Below are 17,620 nucleotides of genomic sequence, written 5' to 3'. Positions count from 1 at the left end.
GGTGACACTCTTCAAAGTGGGGGCTTCTAGGTCATAGATAGATGCATAGATTTTCTCATTGGAAATTGGTTGAAAGAGTTCAGTTATTGTTACAGTAGGTAGCTACTCAGGCATAAGCAGGGCAGGAAAGGCTCTCCGCAACCCCACCAGGAATGTCAGGCGAGCATCAGGTGGTTATTAAACCGTCTCTCTAAAATAATAATTGGTCACAGTCAGCACCAGGGAAAGGCCGTCTCCTAATAAATAGAAAACACCTGAAACTGGTGGTCAGCAGCTTCCCAATACGATCTCAGCAGGTGAGTGAGTGGGCTCAAGCATGCGCACTAAGAGGCAAAACGGCGGAGTTTAACTGGTCTACAACCTTCTTTTTTTTTTTTTTTTTTTTTTTTTTTTGAGACGGAGTCTCGCTCTGTCGCCCAGGCTGGAGTGCAGTGGCCGGATCTCAGCTCACTGCAAGCTCTGCCTCCCGGGTTTACGCCATTCTCCTGCCTCAGCCTCCCGAGTAGTCACAACCTTCTAGGAACACGCGGCTGGTAAGGGAAGAACGCCTCAAGTGAGCACGCGTACAACTCCAGTAAACACACTGCGCATGCTCCCCTCCCGAGCGCCGGCAGGCCTCTGTGCATGCGGACAGCCCACACCAAGGGAAGACTCAGGGGAGAAGGGACACAAGACTACAGTCTAAAGGTCAGTGCATAAAACCTCAAGTCTAAACGCCAAACCATGCACTTGATCTCTTAGGTCAGCTACTTGGCCATCTTCCAAGTGTTCTTTCCTTCTTTTTTTTTTTTTTTTTTTTTTTTTGAGACAGAGTTTCACTCTTGTTGCCCAGGCTGGAGTGCAATGGCGTGATCTCGGCTCACTGCAACCTCTGCCTCCTGGGTTCAAGCGATTCTCCTGCCTCAGCCTCCCCAGTAGCTGGGATTACAGGCACCCGCCACCATGTCCAGCAAATTTTTTTGTATTTTTAGTAGAGACAGGGTTTCACCATATTGGACAGGCTGGTCTCGAACTCCTGACCTCAGATGATCCGCCCACCCTGGCCTCCCAAAGTTCTGGGATTACAGGCGTGAGCCACCGTGCCTGGCCTCAATTGTTCTTAAACTTCTCCAGTCTGAGGCAAATGAAGAAAACTGGCATGGGGCCCCTTAATGTTGGGGGACCAGTTGGGGCTCCCTGTGGCCCACTCAACCTTTGATCATGTTGTAAAGACTTTTTGCTTTAATTCCATCAATTTTCCTTTTCTTTGTTTCATTTCTTAATAATTATCTAAACATTCCAGCCTGGCCAACATTGTGAAACCCCGTCTCTACTAAAAATACAAAAAAATTAGCCGGGTATGGTGGCACTCACCTGTAATCCCAGCTACTCGGGAGGTTGGGGCAGAAGAATTGCTCGAACCAGGGAGGCGGAGGTTGCAGCTGAGATCTTGAGATCTTGCCACTGCACATCAGCCTGGGCAACAAGAATGAAACTCCATCTCCAAAAAAAAATTAATAATAATAATAAAATTATTATCTGAAGATTTCCACCCTCTGGCATGAGCCCTTTGACTCACTTTTCCCTTCCCTGTTTTTGTTTGTTAATTTATTAATTTTACTTGTTAATTGGTGAAAGGAAACCAAAATCCCCAAGCCAAGGGGAAAAGGCAAGCTGGGAACTGCATCAGAAAAACTGCCTCCCATTTTTTCCTAAATAAGACAGCTATGAAGACAAAAACAAACAAACAAAACAAAACAAAACCAAAAAACTACATACCGCTTTCACAATTTGCCCACAAAGAAAATTTTTGTGCACCTCAAGATCTTTACCCTAAAACTGTTCTGTTCAATTTCACCTTGGCTTATCTTCAGAGATGTGCGACAAAGGAGAGACAGAAGTGAAAGTCAGCCCTCTCTGCTCACCTGAGACAAATGCATATGTGATAGCTTCCCCTGCCCTATTGTTTACGCAAACATGCAGATTCACTGAACAGGCATCAGTCACTATTCCTCTACCCACCACCGCCACCCCCCAATCCCCGTCACATGTAAATTGTGTATTCTGATCAAAGACGGAAAAGAATGCAACTTTTTGTGTCTTGTCCATCCATGAGTTGGAATCCCCCACTTTGAGTTATCTCACCTTTTTGGACTGAAACAATGTACATCTTACATGTATTGATCGATGTCTCATGTCTCCCTAAAATGTAGAAAACCAAGCTGTACTCTGACCACACTGGGCACATGTTCTCAGGATCTCCTGAAGTCTGTGTCATGGGCGGCCATGGCCATTCATATTTGGCTCAGAATAAATCTCTTAAATAATTTTACAGTTTGTCTCTTTTTGTTAACACCCTAGTCTTTTAGTAGCATCTGTAAGACCCATGAGGGAAAGCTACAACAGCAAATTTGATAAGTTTTGTCAAACCATTGTTTGATTCTGCAAGAGTAATGTCACCTGGGGTGCTCTTGTAGAAAGGGAAACTTGAACCACAACATTTGTAGAAATGAAGCTTTCCAAATGTGTGAACCTCACAGTTCTTCAACTAACATCGTTAATACACCGAGAATCTATTGTGAACCCAAAATGTCTGAGACAGGTCTCAGTCCATTTAGAAAGTTTATTTTGCCAAGGTTGAGAACATGCACCCGTGACACAGCCTCAGGAAGTCCTGACGACGTGTGCCCAAGGTGCTCAGGGCACAGCTTGCTTTTTTACATTTTAGGGAGACATGAGACATCAGTCATTATGTGTAAGACATACATGGGTTCAGTTCAGTAATTCAGGACAACTTGAAGTGGGGGCTTTCAGATTAGAAGTAGATACGAGACAAAAGGTTACATTCTTTTGAGTCCTTGATCAGCTTTCCACTGAATACACAATTTAGGCTGGCTCAATGAATCTGCACTTTTACATAAGCAATGGCACAGAGGAAGTTATCAGATAAGCATTTGTCTCAGGGGAGCCTTGGAAGGATGACTTTGAGTTGCGTCTGTCCTTTGTCCACAAGGAATTTCCTTAAGCACAAATTGTGAGGGGAGTATGTAGCTTCTTATCTTTGTAGCTGTCTCATTTAAGAATCAAATGGGAGGCAGGCTTGCCTGACACAGTTCCCAGCTTGACTTTTCTCTTGGCTTAGTGATTTTGGGGTCCTGAGATTTATTTTCCTTTCACAGAATGACCTGAATGATATAGTTTGGCTGTGTCCCCACCCAAAGCTCATCTTGAATTGTATCTCCCATAATTCCCATTGTTGTGGGAGGGACCTGGTGGGAGATAATTGAATTATGGTGGCGATTTCCTCCATATTGTTCTTGTGGTAGTGAATAAGTCTCATGAGATCTGATGGTTTTATAAGGAGAAACTCCTTTTGCTTGGCTCTCTTTCTTTGCCTACTGCCATCCATGTAAGATGTGACTTGTTCCTCCTTGCCTTCCTCCATGATCGTGAGGCTTCCCCAGCCACGTGGAACTGTAAGTCCAATTACCCCTCTTTCTTTTGTAAATTGCCCAGTCTCAGGTATGTCTTTATCGGCAGCATGAAAACGGACTAATACATTGGGTAATGGGCATATTCAGCTGGTGAATATCCCGGTCATCATAAAGCCAATCCCACATGGCTTGCATATGAAGCACATCAGCTGTTTTATCAGGGGTGCTCCACTTGGCATTTTATAGGGAAGGCTGGACAGTCCCCTTCTCAGGATAAACAGACCTTGTGGTGGTGTTTACCCAGTCCACCAGGCTGGCCATTTCCTCCGGAAAAACTTCCTGGGCATCTGGGTCCTATACACTCATCAGCAAGTGTTTAATAGTGAGGGAGCTGCAGGCCCTGCACCAACCCAAACATGCTCTTTCTTTCTGTGGCATTTAAAAATTAAACATATTGGCTGGGCAGAGTGGATCACGCCTGTAATCCCAGCACTTTGGGAGGCCAAGGTGGGCAGATCACCTAAGGTCAGGAGTTCAAGAGCAGTCTGGCCAACATGGTGAAACTCCATCTCTACCAAAAAATAGAAAAATTAGCCGGGCATGGTGGCATGTGCCTGTAATCCCAGCTTCTCAGGAGGCTGAGGTGGGAGAATCACTTGAACCCCAGAGGTGGAGGTTGCAATGAGCTGAGATCATGCCACTGCACTCCAGCCTGGGTGACAGAATGAGATTCTTTCTCAAAAAAAAAAAAAAAATTTAAACATACTGTTCTTAGTCATTCTTACAACCCATTTTTAGAAAAGGGAACTCAGGAAGCTGACGATACCAATCTAGAAGACAAACCAATTCCTTTTCAAGCTTGTCCTGCCCACAGCCTCTGCGCGGCACGTGGCTCAGGACAGCTTTGAATGTGGCCCAACACAAATTTGTAAACTTTCTGAAAACATTATGAGATTTTCTTGCCTTTTTTTTTCTCATCAGCTATCATTATTGTTTGTGTATTTTATGCATGGCCCGAGACAATTTTTCTTCCAATGTGGCCCAGGGAAGCCGAAAGATTGAACAGCCCTGTAAATACCCTGAGTTTAATAGTTACTTGGTTTTGCCCTTCCTCCACATGTCTATCTTCTTGGTAATCACAGGTCTCAGAAGTAACTTTTGGTTGGCCTGGCTTAATTTTTCCTTTTGTAGGAAGCTTTGATCTGAGACAGACCCACATCTGAGCTTGGTGTGGCCTTCACGCCCAAGCCAGCACTCTTTTACTTTCATTTTAGTAACTACAGAGGCAGTAAGCAAGCGATTGAATAGTTCACTTTTTCCTTATTAATTTGCATTTCCTATATATCCAGTGAACTAAATTCCCTGGGAGTATGAGTAGGATCCATCTCTAAATTTGTCGGGTGGCTTTGACCTTTAGTGACTGAAGACAAGCCAGCTGCATCTCCTTACTGATAGAGGAACTAGAAAGAAATTATTCAGGCAGATAGTGAGGCTAAAATAGTCCTTGGCAGAATTTCCCTTTTAAAAAAGGAGCCCTCAAATCATTTCTTTTTAACAAAGAGCAGCCTGGAAAATCGAGCTGCAGGCATAGATAAGCAAGCTGGAAGCTCGCGTAGGTAAATGCTGGCAGCTGTGCCAATGGAAAAGCGCTACCTGGAAGCCAGGTATGTTCAACATGGAGGCTCCCTCTTCCCTTTTCTTTGTCACCACGTGTACAGTTAAAAACCAGAGGCCAGGCACAGTGGCTCACACCTGTAATCTCAGCACTTTGGGAGGCCAAGGTGGGAGGATCATCTGAGGTTAGAAGTTTGAGACTAGCCTGCCCAACATGGTGAAACCCCATCTCTACTTAAAAAAAATACAAAAATTAACCAGGCGTGGTGGCACACGCCTGTAATTCCAGCTATTCAGGAGGCTGAGGCAGGAGAATCGCTTGAACCCGGGAGGCAGAGGTTGCATTAGGCAGAGATCACACCACTGCACCCCAGCCTGGGCAACATGAGTGAAACTGCGTCTCAAAAAAACAAAACAAAACGAAACAAAAAACAAAACAAACAAACAAAAAAGGCAACATGGCACTAGCCAGGTAAATAATCCATCTGCATAATAAAAGATTAGGCACCAAGGTGGACAGATTACCTGAGGTTAGGAGTTTGAGACCAGCCTGACCAACGTGGAGAAACCCCATCTCTACTAAAAATACAAAATTAGCCAGGTGTGGTGGCAGGCACCTGTAATCCCAGCTACTCAGGAGGCTGAGGCAGGAGAATCGCTTGAACCTGGGAGGCGGTGAGCCGAGATGGCGCCACTGCACTCCAGCCTGGGCAACAAGAGCAAAATTCTATCTCAAAAAAAAAAAAAGATTAGGCCAGCTTTTCATGCCCTATTCAAATGACACACCTAGTCCTAACCAGTTTTACGTGCCCTATGCAAATGGTACACCTGGTTCAACCAATGTTTTGCGTCCTATGTAAATCATAGCCACCTCCTCAAGCTCATCTATAAAACTTGCTGCGTTTCAGCACCGAAGCAGCAACCCAGTTCTCCAGGACCCCGCTCTGCTGCAGAGCGCTCTTCTCTTTCTTTTGCCAATTAAATTTCTGCTCTCAACTCATTCTGTGTGTCCACGTCCTCGTTTTCTGTGGCCATGAGACAATGAATCTCGGGTATTTACCCCAGACAATGATGCCGCTTCAGTACCATGTGTGACCACGTGGCCACCCAAAAATCAAAGGTTTCTCATTTCCCACCTCTATTTTTCTTTCTCCAATGAGTTTCGTCTGTATAATTTTCCATTTATTTTAAAGTGACCTTTAAATAGCCTGTAAATATTACATAATCTTTGGCAAAAACCACATCTTTATGTTTTTATAAACCTCACCAAAAATACATCTTACTCTCCTACTATCCCAACTCCCAGTAACCCTAATTTCCAGTGCAAAACCTGGGATTACCTAATTTAATCTAACATTGATACAGGACCGCTGGGCTCCCGGCTAAACTGCAGCCTCAAGTCTGGAAGCTCAGCCCTATGTGAAAGCAGCTGGCCTCGTTTTTCTGCCCAAATGATGGCCTTTCTGGCCTTCCCTGCCCCTATCCGGTGCCCATAAAGACCAGACCAGCTGGCAGGAAAAAAAAGAAAGAAAGAAAAAGAAAAAAGCAACACAAGCAGCTGACTGGCAGGGATACAAGCTGCTGAGTGGTGAGCAGAGAAGTAACTGAGCATTGGAGACTACAGATAAACACGACTAACTTCAGACGACGTGGTTTTGGAGGGCAGCCCAGCCAGAGAAGGCTAGGCTTCAGAGAAACATCACCTTCACACACCACCCCCTTTCCAGCTCCTCTTCCACCGAGAACCACTTCCACTGCTCATTAAAGTCCTCCACATTCATCATCTTTCAAACAGTTTGTGTGACCTGATGATTCTTGAATACCAAACAAGAACTCGGTGTCAAAAAGGACAGGTGCAGAAGGCTGTCACCTTGACCCTTCACTGAGCTGTTAACACAAAGCTGTCCATAAACTGCAGGCTGAGTAACATGAGTCACTCCAGTTCCTGCCCATGAAGGGGGTCAAGGTCAAGGGAACAGTCCCGTCTAACATGACTCTAAGATTTTAAACCACTGGACAGGATTTTGAAATTAAATTTATCAAATTAGTATTACTAAAGATTACTAAAGGAATGTGAATTAAAAGCATCTGAGCTAGCTTCTGGTTGTCTGATAAGCACTTACTTTTCTTTAAGCTGTTTGATTACAGCTCTTTCATGTAATTTGGTACTGAAATATTACTTCCTCACCACATATAGAAACTTACAGACAATGCCAGGTATGGTGCCACACGCCTGTAATCCTAGCACTTTAGGAGGCCAAGGCAGGTGGATCGCTTGAGCTCAGGACTGAGACCAGCCTGCCAACATGGAAAAATCCCATCTCTACAAAAAAAAAAAAAAAAGAAAAAATTAGCTGGACGAGATAGTATGCACCTGTGGTTCCAGCTACTTGGGGGACTGAGGTGAGGCAGGAGGATCACTTGAGCCCAGTGCTCAAGGCAACAGTGAACCAAGATCACACCACTGCATTCCAGCCTGGGTGACAGAGTGAGACCTTGTCTCAAAAATAAACAAATCAATCAAACAAACAAACAATAAATAAACATATAGACAGACACACAGATAGAGGCACATCCTATACAATTTTTCATTTGCCTGTTTTCAAAAATTCTCTCTCTTCCTTTAGACTATTAATTTTTAAAAAATTACAGGAGCCAGCAAAAGTTGAAGGAGAGAATTACCATCCCAGGCCTTTTCCTTTTCAAAAGAGGGAACGCTCTGAGGTGAGCAGGATGCAGCAGAAGTTGAACCCCTAAGATGTCAATCTGAAGAATTTCAAGAAGAGATGATGGAATTCAAAAATTAAAAACTTCTTGCAGTTTCACTAAGAGTACATCAGTATTTTAAGAAAATCTTGTTCTAACCAATTATCTCCTTTTGCATTACTGTATTTTTATTATTGAAGTCCAATACCTAGAATGATTATAATTTCCTTTTAATTATAGAAAACTTAATTACATACAAATTTTTTTGAATTCCTTTTTTACAGACTGTATTATGACATGCACAGACCATATACAACCTGCTTGAACTTTCTGTTCTGTCCTAAACATCTCTCTTAAACAACCAGTTATTTTATGTGAAAAGAAAAATTAAACATACAAGATTCTTTCTCATACAAAATTATTTTTCTTTTAACATTTCTTACCAAAAATACCTCCTTGTAACTTTTTTTTTTTTTTTTTTTTTTTTTTTTGAGCAGAGTAGTCTCGCTCTGCCACCCAACCTGGAGTACAGTGGCACAATCTCGGCTCGCTGCAACCTCTGCCTCCCGGGTTCAAGCAATTCTTCTGCCTCAGCCTCCTGAGTAGCTAGGATTACAGGCACATGCCACCATGCTTGACTAATTTTTGTATTTTTAGTAAAGATGGGGTGTCACTGTGTTGGTCAGGCTGGTCTCAAACTCCTGACCTCATCATCCGCCTGCCTCAGCCTCCCAAAGTGCTGGGATTACAGATGTGACCCACTGCACCCAGCCTACTTTCTTTATATCTCTTATTTCTTGGTTCCTTTTACTGTATTTCATAAATAACCCTTAAATAAACCTGGAATCTGGCCAGGTGCAGTGGCTCACACCTGTTATCCCAGCACTTTGGGAGGCTTAGGTGAGTGGATCACCTGAGATTAGGAGTTTGAAACCAGCCTGGCCATCATGGCGAGACTCCTATCTCTACTAAAAATACAAAAATTAGCCAGGCGTGGTGGTGGACACCTGTAATCCCAGCTACTAGGGAGGCTGAGGCAGGAGAATCGCTTGAACCTGGGAGGCGGAGGATGCAGTGAGCTGAGATTGCACCACTGCACTCCAGCCTGGGAGACTGAGCGAGGCTCCATCTCAAAAAATATAAATAAATAAACATGGAATTAGATGAAAATAACTTAGATTTTAATAAGAACATATTTTTTAGAAAAGTTTTTCTATAATTTTTTAACATTGAAAATGACCCAGATATTTAATGAATATCTATTATTTAACTTTAGATTCTAAATTATGTTTATTTACAAGCATTTGTTTCATTACGTTTACCTAATTAATTTTGTAAAATCTTTTACCTAGATCATCTGTGAAAACTGTGATAGTCATCGTTTAAATTTATTTCCCTGTTAACCATTTTTATAGTCTATGAATTTTGTGTTTACCTAAGCAAAAATTTTAAAGTTAGATATATAGATATTTTACTGATAACTTAGGATTTAGCTATTTTTATTACACTAATCACATTAAACATCTTATTTATCAAAAAGTACACAAACAGAGATTATTCTGTTTCATGCTGAGTTGCTGGGTTTATAGTTTTATAAGCCATATGCCAAATTTTGACACCTTATAATATCTGTCGAAGGTAAATATGAAACTGCTTGATCAGTAAATGGAAACAAACATGTATGCTGACAATTTTTTAAATGTTTCTAATACTATTGTACCAATAATTTTAAAGCCAGCTTATTTATTAAAGATTTATGTAAGTCACGTGAACTTGAAAAGCGTTTTGGCTTAGTATTTAATTTATGAATACTCTTTAACTTGAAGCCAGTTTGACACTTCATGGCTAAAGCACATAAAAAAAAATGTATGTACACATATTTGCACGTACATAAAGAAATCAAACACGCATACACACTCATACAAAGATCCTATAGCTTTTGCTTCGGAACTCTAGCCAAGAGATATCAACACAGACTCACCAGTTTACACAAACAAAAAGGTTGGATCCCAACAGTGACTTCTATCTCAACAGCAATGGAAAAGTAACAGAAAGGCCAGGAGTGGTGGTTTGCGCCTGTAATCCCACCACTTTGGGAGGCCCAGGCAGGTGGATCACTTGAGGTCAGGAGTTCGAGACCAGCCTGGTCAACATGGTGAGAGCCTGTCTCCACTAAAAATACAAAAATTAGGTAGACGTGGTGGTGCACATCTGTAATCCCAGTTACTTGGGAGGCTGAGGCAGGAGAATTGCTTGAACCTGGAAGGGAGAGGCTGCAGTAGATTGCGCCATTGCACTCTAGCCTGGGTGACAGAGCAAGACTCTGTCTCAAAAAAAAAAGAAAGAGAAAGAAAGAAAAGAAAAAGAAGTAAACAGAAGATTTAAAGTAGGCAGAAAAGAAAATAGCAAAATAGAGGACTTAGAAACTGAATGGTTGCAGGTTGAACTTTGGGCTGGAATTTTCTCTGATGTAATGTGTGCAGCGGTTTAAAGTGTGAACAAGCACAGACATAATATGTAACAGGGAAGCTTTTTGTTTCACCGGGCATGCCCTCAAGCTTTTCCTACTTACACAAATACTTACAAGTAGAGGAACCATAAAACCAAAAGGGGTGCCCAAATGGGGGTCGTTCTCTCTGCCTTTCCTCATTCTTACGTGCTATGTCTCCCACTTTTTTAAAAAACGAGGAACTCATCTGTGGCCTAGGTTTTAGTAGGGTGGATTGAAGTGTGCTGGCTGTGGAAGGGGCTACACTGTATGTCACCACTGAGTCATTCTACCCTTTTACCTGTCTCCGTTTCTCTCTCCAGAGGTCTAGACCTCCAAGAGGGCTCAACATGGCAAGTGATGAGCTCCTACACCTGTCTCCTGGGTGAGCCTCTTAGAATTAATTTTGTTGTGCGGTTCCCTGTAGGGTCACTGCACATCATGGTGGGAGCCAATCCCCCAGACACTCCCACTCAACCCTTACCACCCAGGGGTGTGTTTTGGTTAGGAGAAGCAAAACCCCCTTTCTTTTACAAGCTGAGGAGCTCAGCCTCTCATTTATCTATGAAAGCGGCAGTTCAGTTCCTCACGCAAATGCACACACAGGCCAATCGAGATTAATTTGAGGGGAAAAAGGCAGTGGAGAAGACCCTTTATAATGCACCACCAAACCTAAATTAGGATCCTATACGACAACTTCCTAGGAGAAAAAAAAGAGGAAGAAGAAAGAAAAACAGCTCAGAATGAATCAAGGACCATCAACCAAATGGAAGGTCCAGAGCTCCGGAGGACTCACCGGTTCCACTGGAGGAGAAACCTGAAGCCAGGGAGGGCTTCCAATGGCCCCGCTGGTACCTTAGCTCCGGGTTCAGGCAACTGCATCAAGGATTCTGAGTCTTTTCTGAGGCCCCACGTGTAGGGCACCAATTATTGTCCACGAAAAGAGTCAAACTCTGTAAAATATTTGAAGAGTTATTCATTTAACCAACGGCTCACAACACAGCCCCAAGGAGGTCCTGAGAACAAGTGCCCAAGGTGGTTGGGTGACAGCTTGGATTTATACAATTTATGGGGACAGGAGACATTAATCAATACATGTCAGATGTACATTGGCTTAGTCCAGAAAGGTGGGATTCCATTCAAAGTGGGGGGCTTCCAGGTCATAGGTGGATTCCAAGGATTTCTGATTAAAGACCTATAATCAATAGAAAGGTAATGCCTGGGTGAGGATAAGGCGTTGTGGAGACCAAAGTTTTTATTATGCACATGTAGCCCACAGGCAGCAGGCTTCAGAGAAACTAGATAGTAAATGTTTCTTATTAGACTTAAAATGGTGCCGAACTCTTGCTTAACCTTTCCTGGATCAGAGAAAAATAATAATTTTACAGTGGAGATCTCCAACAGACACCACTTAATCCAGGTGATCAAATTTAGCATCACCAGGACAGGACATAAAGACATCATGCACTCCGTAACATGACACACTGAAAACTTACATCAATTCTGATGATTTTTTTTTTGCCAAAAATGCATAACCTCAGTCTAATCATGAGAAAACACTGGACAAAACCAAACTGAAGTCAGGGCACAGTGGCTCATGCCTGTAATCTCAGCACTTTGGGAGGCCGAGGTGGGTGGATCACCTGACGTCAGGAGTTTGAGACCAGTCTGGCCAACAAGGTTAAACCCTTTCTCTCATAAAAATACAAAAATTAGCCAGGTGCAGTAGGGGGTACCTCTACTACCAGCTATTGCGGAGGCTGAGGCACGGGAATTGCTTGAACCTGGGAGGCAGAGGTTGCAGTGAGCCAAGATCAGGCCACTGCACTCCAGCCTGGGGGATAGAGGGAGACTCTGTCTCAAAACAAACAAACAAAAACTGAAGAACAATCTATAAAACAATTAACCATTACTTAGATTGGATAGTGGAACAGAATATCAAATGCATCCATTTATTTTCAACATTTTGTTTGTTTGTTTTTAATTAAGCTGCCTCCTGCACTACTGTATGTCTGGATTTTATGTTTATTTTTCCATTCAGAAAGCCTATCTTTTTAAAAAGGAATTTTAATCCATCCATGTTTATTATGACCACTGTTATATTTGGATTGAGTCCTGCAGTTTTGTTTCATATTATTTTCCCTTTTTTACATATATCAGACTTTCTACTTCAGTGTAATTCTTTCCCACCCACCTCTGATTGCATGAGTCAGGTTTTCTTCAATTCACACATTTCCCATTAAGGCTCTGAAACTTGTACAAATCTTTTCTAGTTTTCTGGTGGTAACTACCTTTAAACTGTCAGCACACATATTTAAGCTTATATTTTCTATCAAATATAAAGTCATTACTTATGTCTTCTTCCCAGATGAAACAAAAACATGAACATATGCTCATTCTCTCTTTCTGCTCTGCTCTTTCAATTACCTCCCATGTGAAATGTTAATTCCAGATTATTTTCACAACTATGCACTAACACATTCAGACTTTGTTTTATACATTTATGTATTCAGCACTGCTTCTTGTGTGCTCTCTTCTATTTTAGTAGTAGTAGTAGTAGCAGTAGTAGTAGTAGTAGCAGTAGTAGTAGTAGTAGCAGCAGCAGTAGTAGTAGTAGTAGCAGTAGTAGCAGTAGTAGTAGTAGCAGCAGTAGTAGTAGTAGCAGTAGTAGTAGTAGTAGTAGCAGTAGTAGTAGTAGTAGTAGTAGTAGCAGTAGTAGTAGTAGTAGTAGTAGTAGTAGTAGTAGTAGTATTTTGAGACAGGGTCTTGCTCTGTCACCCAGGCTGGAGTGCAGTAGTGTAATCACAGCTCACTGCAGCTTCAGTCTCCTGGGCTCAAGTGATCCTCCCACCTCAGCCTCCTGAGTAGCTGGGACTTCAGGCATGCGCCACTGCACTCAGCAATTTTAAACAAATTTTTAGTAGAGATGAGATTGCACTATGTTGTCCAGGCTGGTCTTGAACTCCTGAACCCAAGAGATCCTCCCACCTCAGCCTCCCAAAATGCTGTGGTTACAGGTGTGAGCCACTGTGTTTGGCTACTCTCGCCTTTCTTGGATTACATTCCATTTTGCTGGAGTCAATCAACCAACTTTTTCCTCAAAGGTCTTTGAGGGATAACATTTTTGAGCATTTGCAAATTTGAAACACTCTGTAAAGACGAAAAATGGCACATTCATTTCTTCAGTCTCTTCATACCTGAGGTGATGTGGTTTGGCTGTGTCCCCACCCAAAGCTCATCTTCAGCTGTAGCTCCCATAATTGCCACGTGTTGCAGGAGGAAACCAGTGAAAGAAAATTGAATCGTGGGAGTGGTTTCCCCCATACTGTTCTCATGGTAGTGAGTAAGCCTCATGAGATCTGATGGTTTTATAAGAGGTTTCCCCTTTCACTTGGCTCTTTTTTCTCTCTTGCCTGCCACCATGTGAGACGTGCCTTTTGCCTTCCACCATGACTGTGAGGCCTCCCCAGTGATGTGGAACTGTGAGTCCATTAAACCTCTTTCCTTTATAAATTACCCAGTCTTAGGTATGTCTTTATCAGCAGCATGAGACTAGTACCTGAGGAATATGTTCTTTCTGGCAAACATGCAGGGCAGCAAACACAAAGGCACTCTGGGGCTGTTTCTTACATCTCTCTCCTACCACCTTAACAATTATCCAAAATATTGCCACGAGTTTTGGAAAATATAATAATGAAAGAAGGGTTTGCTCCCATTACCGTGTTGCGAGCTCTCTGGCAAAACCACAAATCCCAGAAAATCCCTTCTTAGACACCTTCCAGAACTCATGTCTTTAAGGTTCATGGTAGGAGGCTTCCCGTGGGGGAACGTCCCTGATGAAGACTCTGTCTGTCCTTCACTCTCTCTCAATTCCCCCAGTGCTCTGAATATGTGGCTTTTCATGTCCCAGCATGGGATGATGGACAGATCAGGGCAGATGGTTTGAGTAAGACTCCTATTTCACCTACCTCATGTTTCTTATGCATTCATTTAACACCTTTTATTTTGTCAGCATTTTATTTTTATTTTTAATTGACAAATAATATGTATATATATGTATATGTATGTGTGTGTGTATATATGGTGTACCATGGAATGCTTTGATATATGTTCACAATGTGGAATGATTACATCAGGCAAGTTAATAAATTTATCCCCTCCCAGGAGCAATAAGTTTAATGATCTACTGCACAGAATGGTGACCATATAAGTAATAATGCATGATATATTTTAATGACCACTTCTTCCTAATCTAAGTTCTGGGTTAAGAAAATTCAACCTCAGTGTTTCTTGTAATAAAATAAAATTACTATCATCTTAAAATGCCGTTCCAGCCTCTTGTGTTTTAGCATGTTTATCTATTTAATCTTTGCAACAACTCTATGCAGAGTTTGCTATTGTAGTCATTTTAAAGTTGAGACATTGCACTACAGAGAAGTTAAGTGACACTTATTTTTCCCTAGCCAATAAATAGAAAGAACTTGAAAAGCAGACATTCAGTTTTAGAGTCTGCATGTTTCACCACCATTTTTTGTTTCTCTAAAAATGCTGAATTGTGGAGGACAGATTGGCTACTTTGACTCAAATCCCCTGGATTAACATAAAACAAACCGAGTCTTTTCCTCATGGCCATTTCCTTCCAATGGCTCAAGAAAACCTCAATGACAAGTCTCTAGCATGAACACCTGTGGCATGCTTGAACGCATTGACCGAGTAGTTGAGAAATATTTGTCTAGCGCCTCCTAGTGGCACATTAGTGAAGTGGAGGCATAATTAATTGGTTCCTTCAGGTCAAAGTCTGCACTGTGGCTACAATGTAAAAAGGAATAAGAAATAGCAGAATCGGGGCGGGTGCGGTGGCTCACGACTGTAATCCCAGCACTTTGGGAGGCCGAGGTGGGTGGATCACCTGAGGTCAAGAGTTCGAGACCAGCCTGGCCAACATAGCGAAACCCCGTCTCTACTAAAAATACAAAAAATTAGTGGGGTGTGGTGGCGGGCACCAGTAATCCCAGCTACACGGGAGGCTGAGGCAGGAGAATCGCTTGAACCTGGGAGGCAGAGGTTGCAGTGAGCCGAGATCGCACCACTACAGAATTGAATAAAGAGAAAATGATGGATTTTCGGGTGATGTAGGGACCTGCTAGCTGCTCCCTCTTTCTCTCTCTCTACACACACACACACACAAACATACACACACACGCACACACAATTTGAGAACAGCATTAAAGACAAGCAATACAGGGGAGCTCTGAGTGAAATAAGTAATCTTCAAACTTAAAAAATTGCAGAAGATGTTGTTATTGCATTTGTTTGTTAGGTTGTTTTTTGGGGTTTTGCTTTGTTTTTGAGAAAAGATCTCCCACTGCACCCCAGCCTGGGCAACAGAGCAAGATTCCATTTCTGGTGGCGGGCGCCTGTAGTCCCAGCTACTCGGGAGGCTGAGGCAGGAGAATGGCGTAAACCCGGGAAGCGGAGCTTGCAGTGAGCTGAGATCCAGCCACTGCACTCCAGCCTGGGCGACAGAGCGAGACTCCGTCTCAAAAAAAATAAATAAATAAAAATAAAAAAATAAAAAAAATAAAAAATTAATTATGGTAAAATAACACATAACAAAATGTACCATTTTAAATCATGTTTAAGTGCACAGGTTAGTGATATTAAGAACATTCATTGTTGCTGACGCAGTGGCTCATGCCTGTAATCCCAGCACTTTGGGAGGCTAATGCAGGTGGATGGCTTGAGGTCAGGAGTTTGAGACCAGCCTCCTCAACATGATGAAATCCTGTCTCTACTAAAAATACAAAATTTAGCTGGGTGTCGTGGTGTGTGCCTATAATTCCAGCTACTCGAGAGGCTGAGACAGGAGAATTACTTGAACCCAGGAGGCAGAGATTGCCGTCAGCTGAGATCACACTACTGCACTCCAGCCTGGATGACAGAGTGAGACTCTATCTCAAAATATAAAGTATAATAAAATAAAATAAAGAACATTCATTGTTGGCCACATGTGGTGGCTCACACCTATAATCCCAGCACTTTGGGAGGCCAAGGCAGGAAGATTGCTTGAGCCCAGGAATGGTGAGAAGAAGAAACAGAAGCAGACAGAGGACCAAATTGAGGACCAGTTAAAACATGGAAGCCGCTTTCCATAAGACATGCCCACCAGCATACCATATCAGTTTACCATTGCCATGGCAATACATGGGAGTTACTGCCCCCTTCTATGGCAATGACTTGAGCACTCAGAAGTTGCCACCCTTTTCCTAGAAATTTCTGCATAAACTGCCCATTAATCTGCATGTGATTAAAAGTGGGTATAAATATGACTGCAGCAGTGCCCTGAGCTCCTGCTCTCTGCAGGAGCAGTCACAGAACTGTGACGCTACCTTCTCCATAAAGCTGTTTCTTCCACCACTGGCTTACTCTTGAATTCTTTCCTGTGGGAAGCCAAGAACCCTCCCAGGATAAGCCCCAATTTGAGGCTCACCTGCTCTGCATCCATCTGTGATCTTTTCTTTGTCTTTCGTAGTCTGCAGTCACAGATGCTTCAAATTTTGGATTTATGTTTGTTTATCCTGCTTAGAACTACTTCCTATGTGTATTGCCAAATGCCTTCCTTCAATTAAATAATTGTTTTAGTCATGTTTATTTTTTCTTAAATGTTGACTCTTCACCATTTTTCTTATTTTGTGTTTAAGGAATCGTAATTAACTGCAATTGATGATGCTTACAACAACAACATTTGTAATTATAATATTTATTGACTGCTTATTCTACACAAGGTAATTTCACATTAATTAATGCATGTAATCCTCATAGCTACTCTGTGAAGTAGACACTGGTTTTCTCATTTTACACATGAAGAAACCAAATCACAGAGATGATATAGCTACCAGGAAGCAAAGTCAAGAACTTCAGCCCAGTATTTTTTCTCATAACCAGATGTGTATTGGACAGGAAGAGAAAAGAAGGAAAGAGAGAAAATCAAGAAGTCAATCTGACTATAATAGTACTACTTCAAATTTTATGTGACCCTCTGCTTCATGAAAAAATTAAGTACTTATCATGATTTATTAGAAAGCTAGCATGCCTGGGTATAGAATCTGCAAGCAGAAGTTTCTAACTTATGACATTGGACCTGATGCTTCCATGAATTCTAGGAACAAAAAGCTCTACAAGATTCTGCTGAAGTCACCTTGATCTGCTCTTTCCCTTGGGCAATGGCACAATTATATACTAGAAAAAAATTGTACAACAAATGCTCCCCTCCAGGTTCACTGTTATATATGGACCCACTTTAATTTCACTGAGCTCTTGAAAGAACTGATTTCTGAGGATAAAACAGTGGGTGAGGCCATCAGTTTTTATCCCAAATGGAATGAATCAGTCAGGTGAG

The 17,620-nt window shown here is 42.2% G+C and overlaps 1 protein-coding gene across 2 annotated transcripts in view; it reads right to left on the bottom strand.

The window, feature by feature from the left end:
* Window positions 1-11,131, bottom strand: part of ARSF (arylsulfatase F) — an 80,717-nt gene extending 69,586 nt beyond the window's left edge. The window contains exon 1 of one of the 2 annotated variants that reach the window (XM_050776648.1): window positions 11,018-11,131. In XM_050776648.1, the coding sequence (XP_050632605.1) occupies window positions 11,018-11,103 (86 nt within the window). In that variant the 5' untranslated portion in view covers window positions 11,104-11,131. Of the gene's footprint in view, window positions 1-9,714; window positions 10,542-11,017 lie in introns of those variants that run through there. The other variant, XM_050776649.1, reaches the window with a different exon arrangement.
* Between the last annotated feature and the right edge of the window lie 6,489 nt (window positions 11,132-17,620).

The sequence above is a fragment of the Macaca thibetana genome, chromosome X (assembly GCF_024542745.1).
Source record: "Macaca thibetana thibetana isolate TM-01 chromosome X, ASM2454274v1, whole genome shotgun sequence".
Taxonomy (NCBI): domain Eukaryota; kingdom Metazoa; phylum Chordata; class Mammalia; order Primates; family Cercopithecidae; genus Macaca; species Macaca thibetana.
Note: the sequence above shows the minus strand (reverse complement) of the source record. Positions and strands in the feature narration are given on the sequence as shown.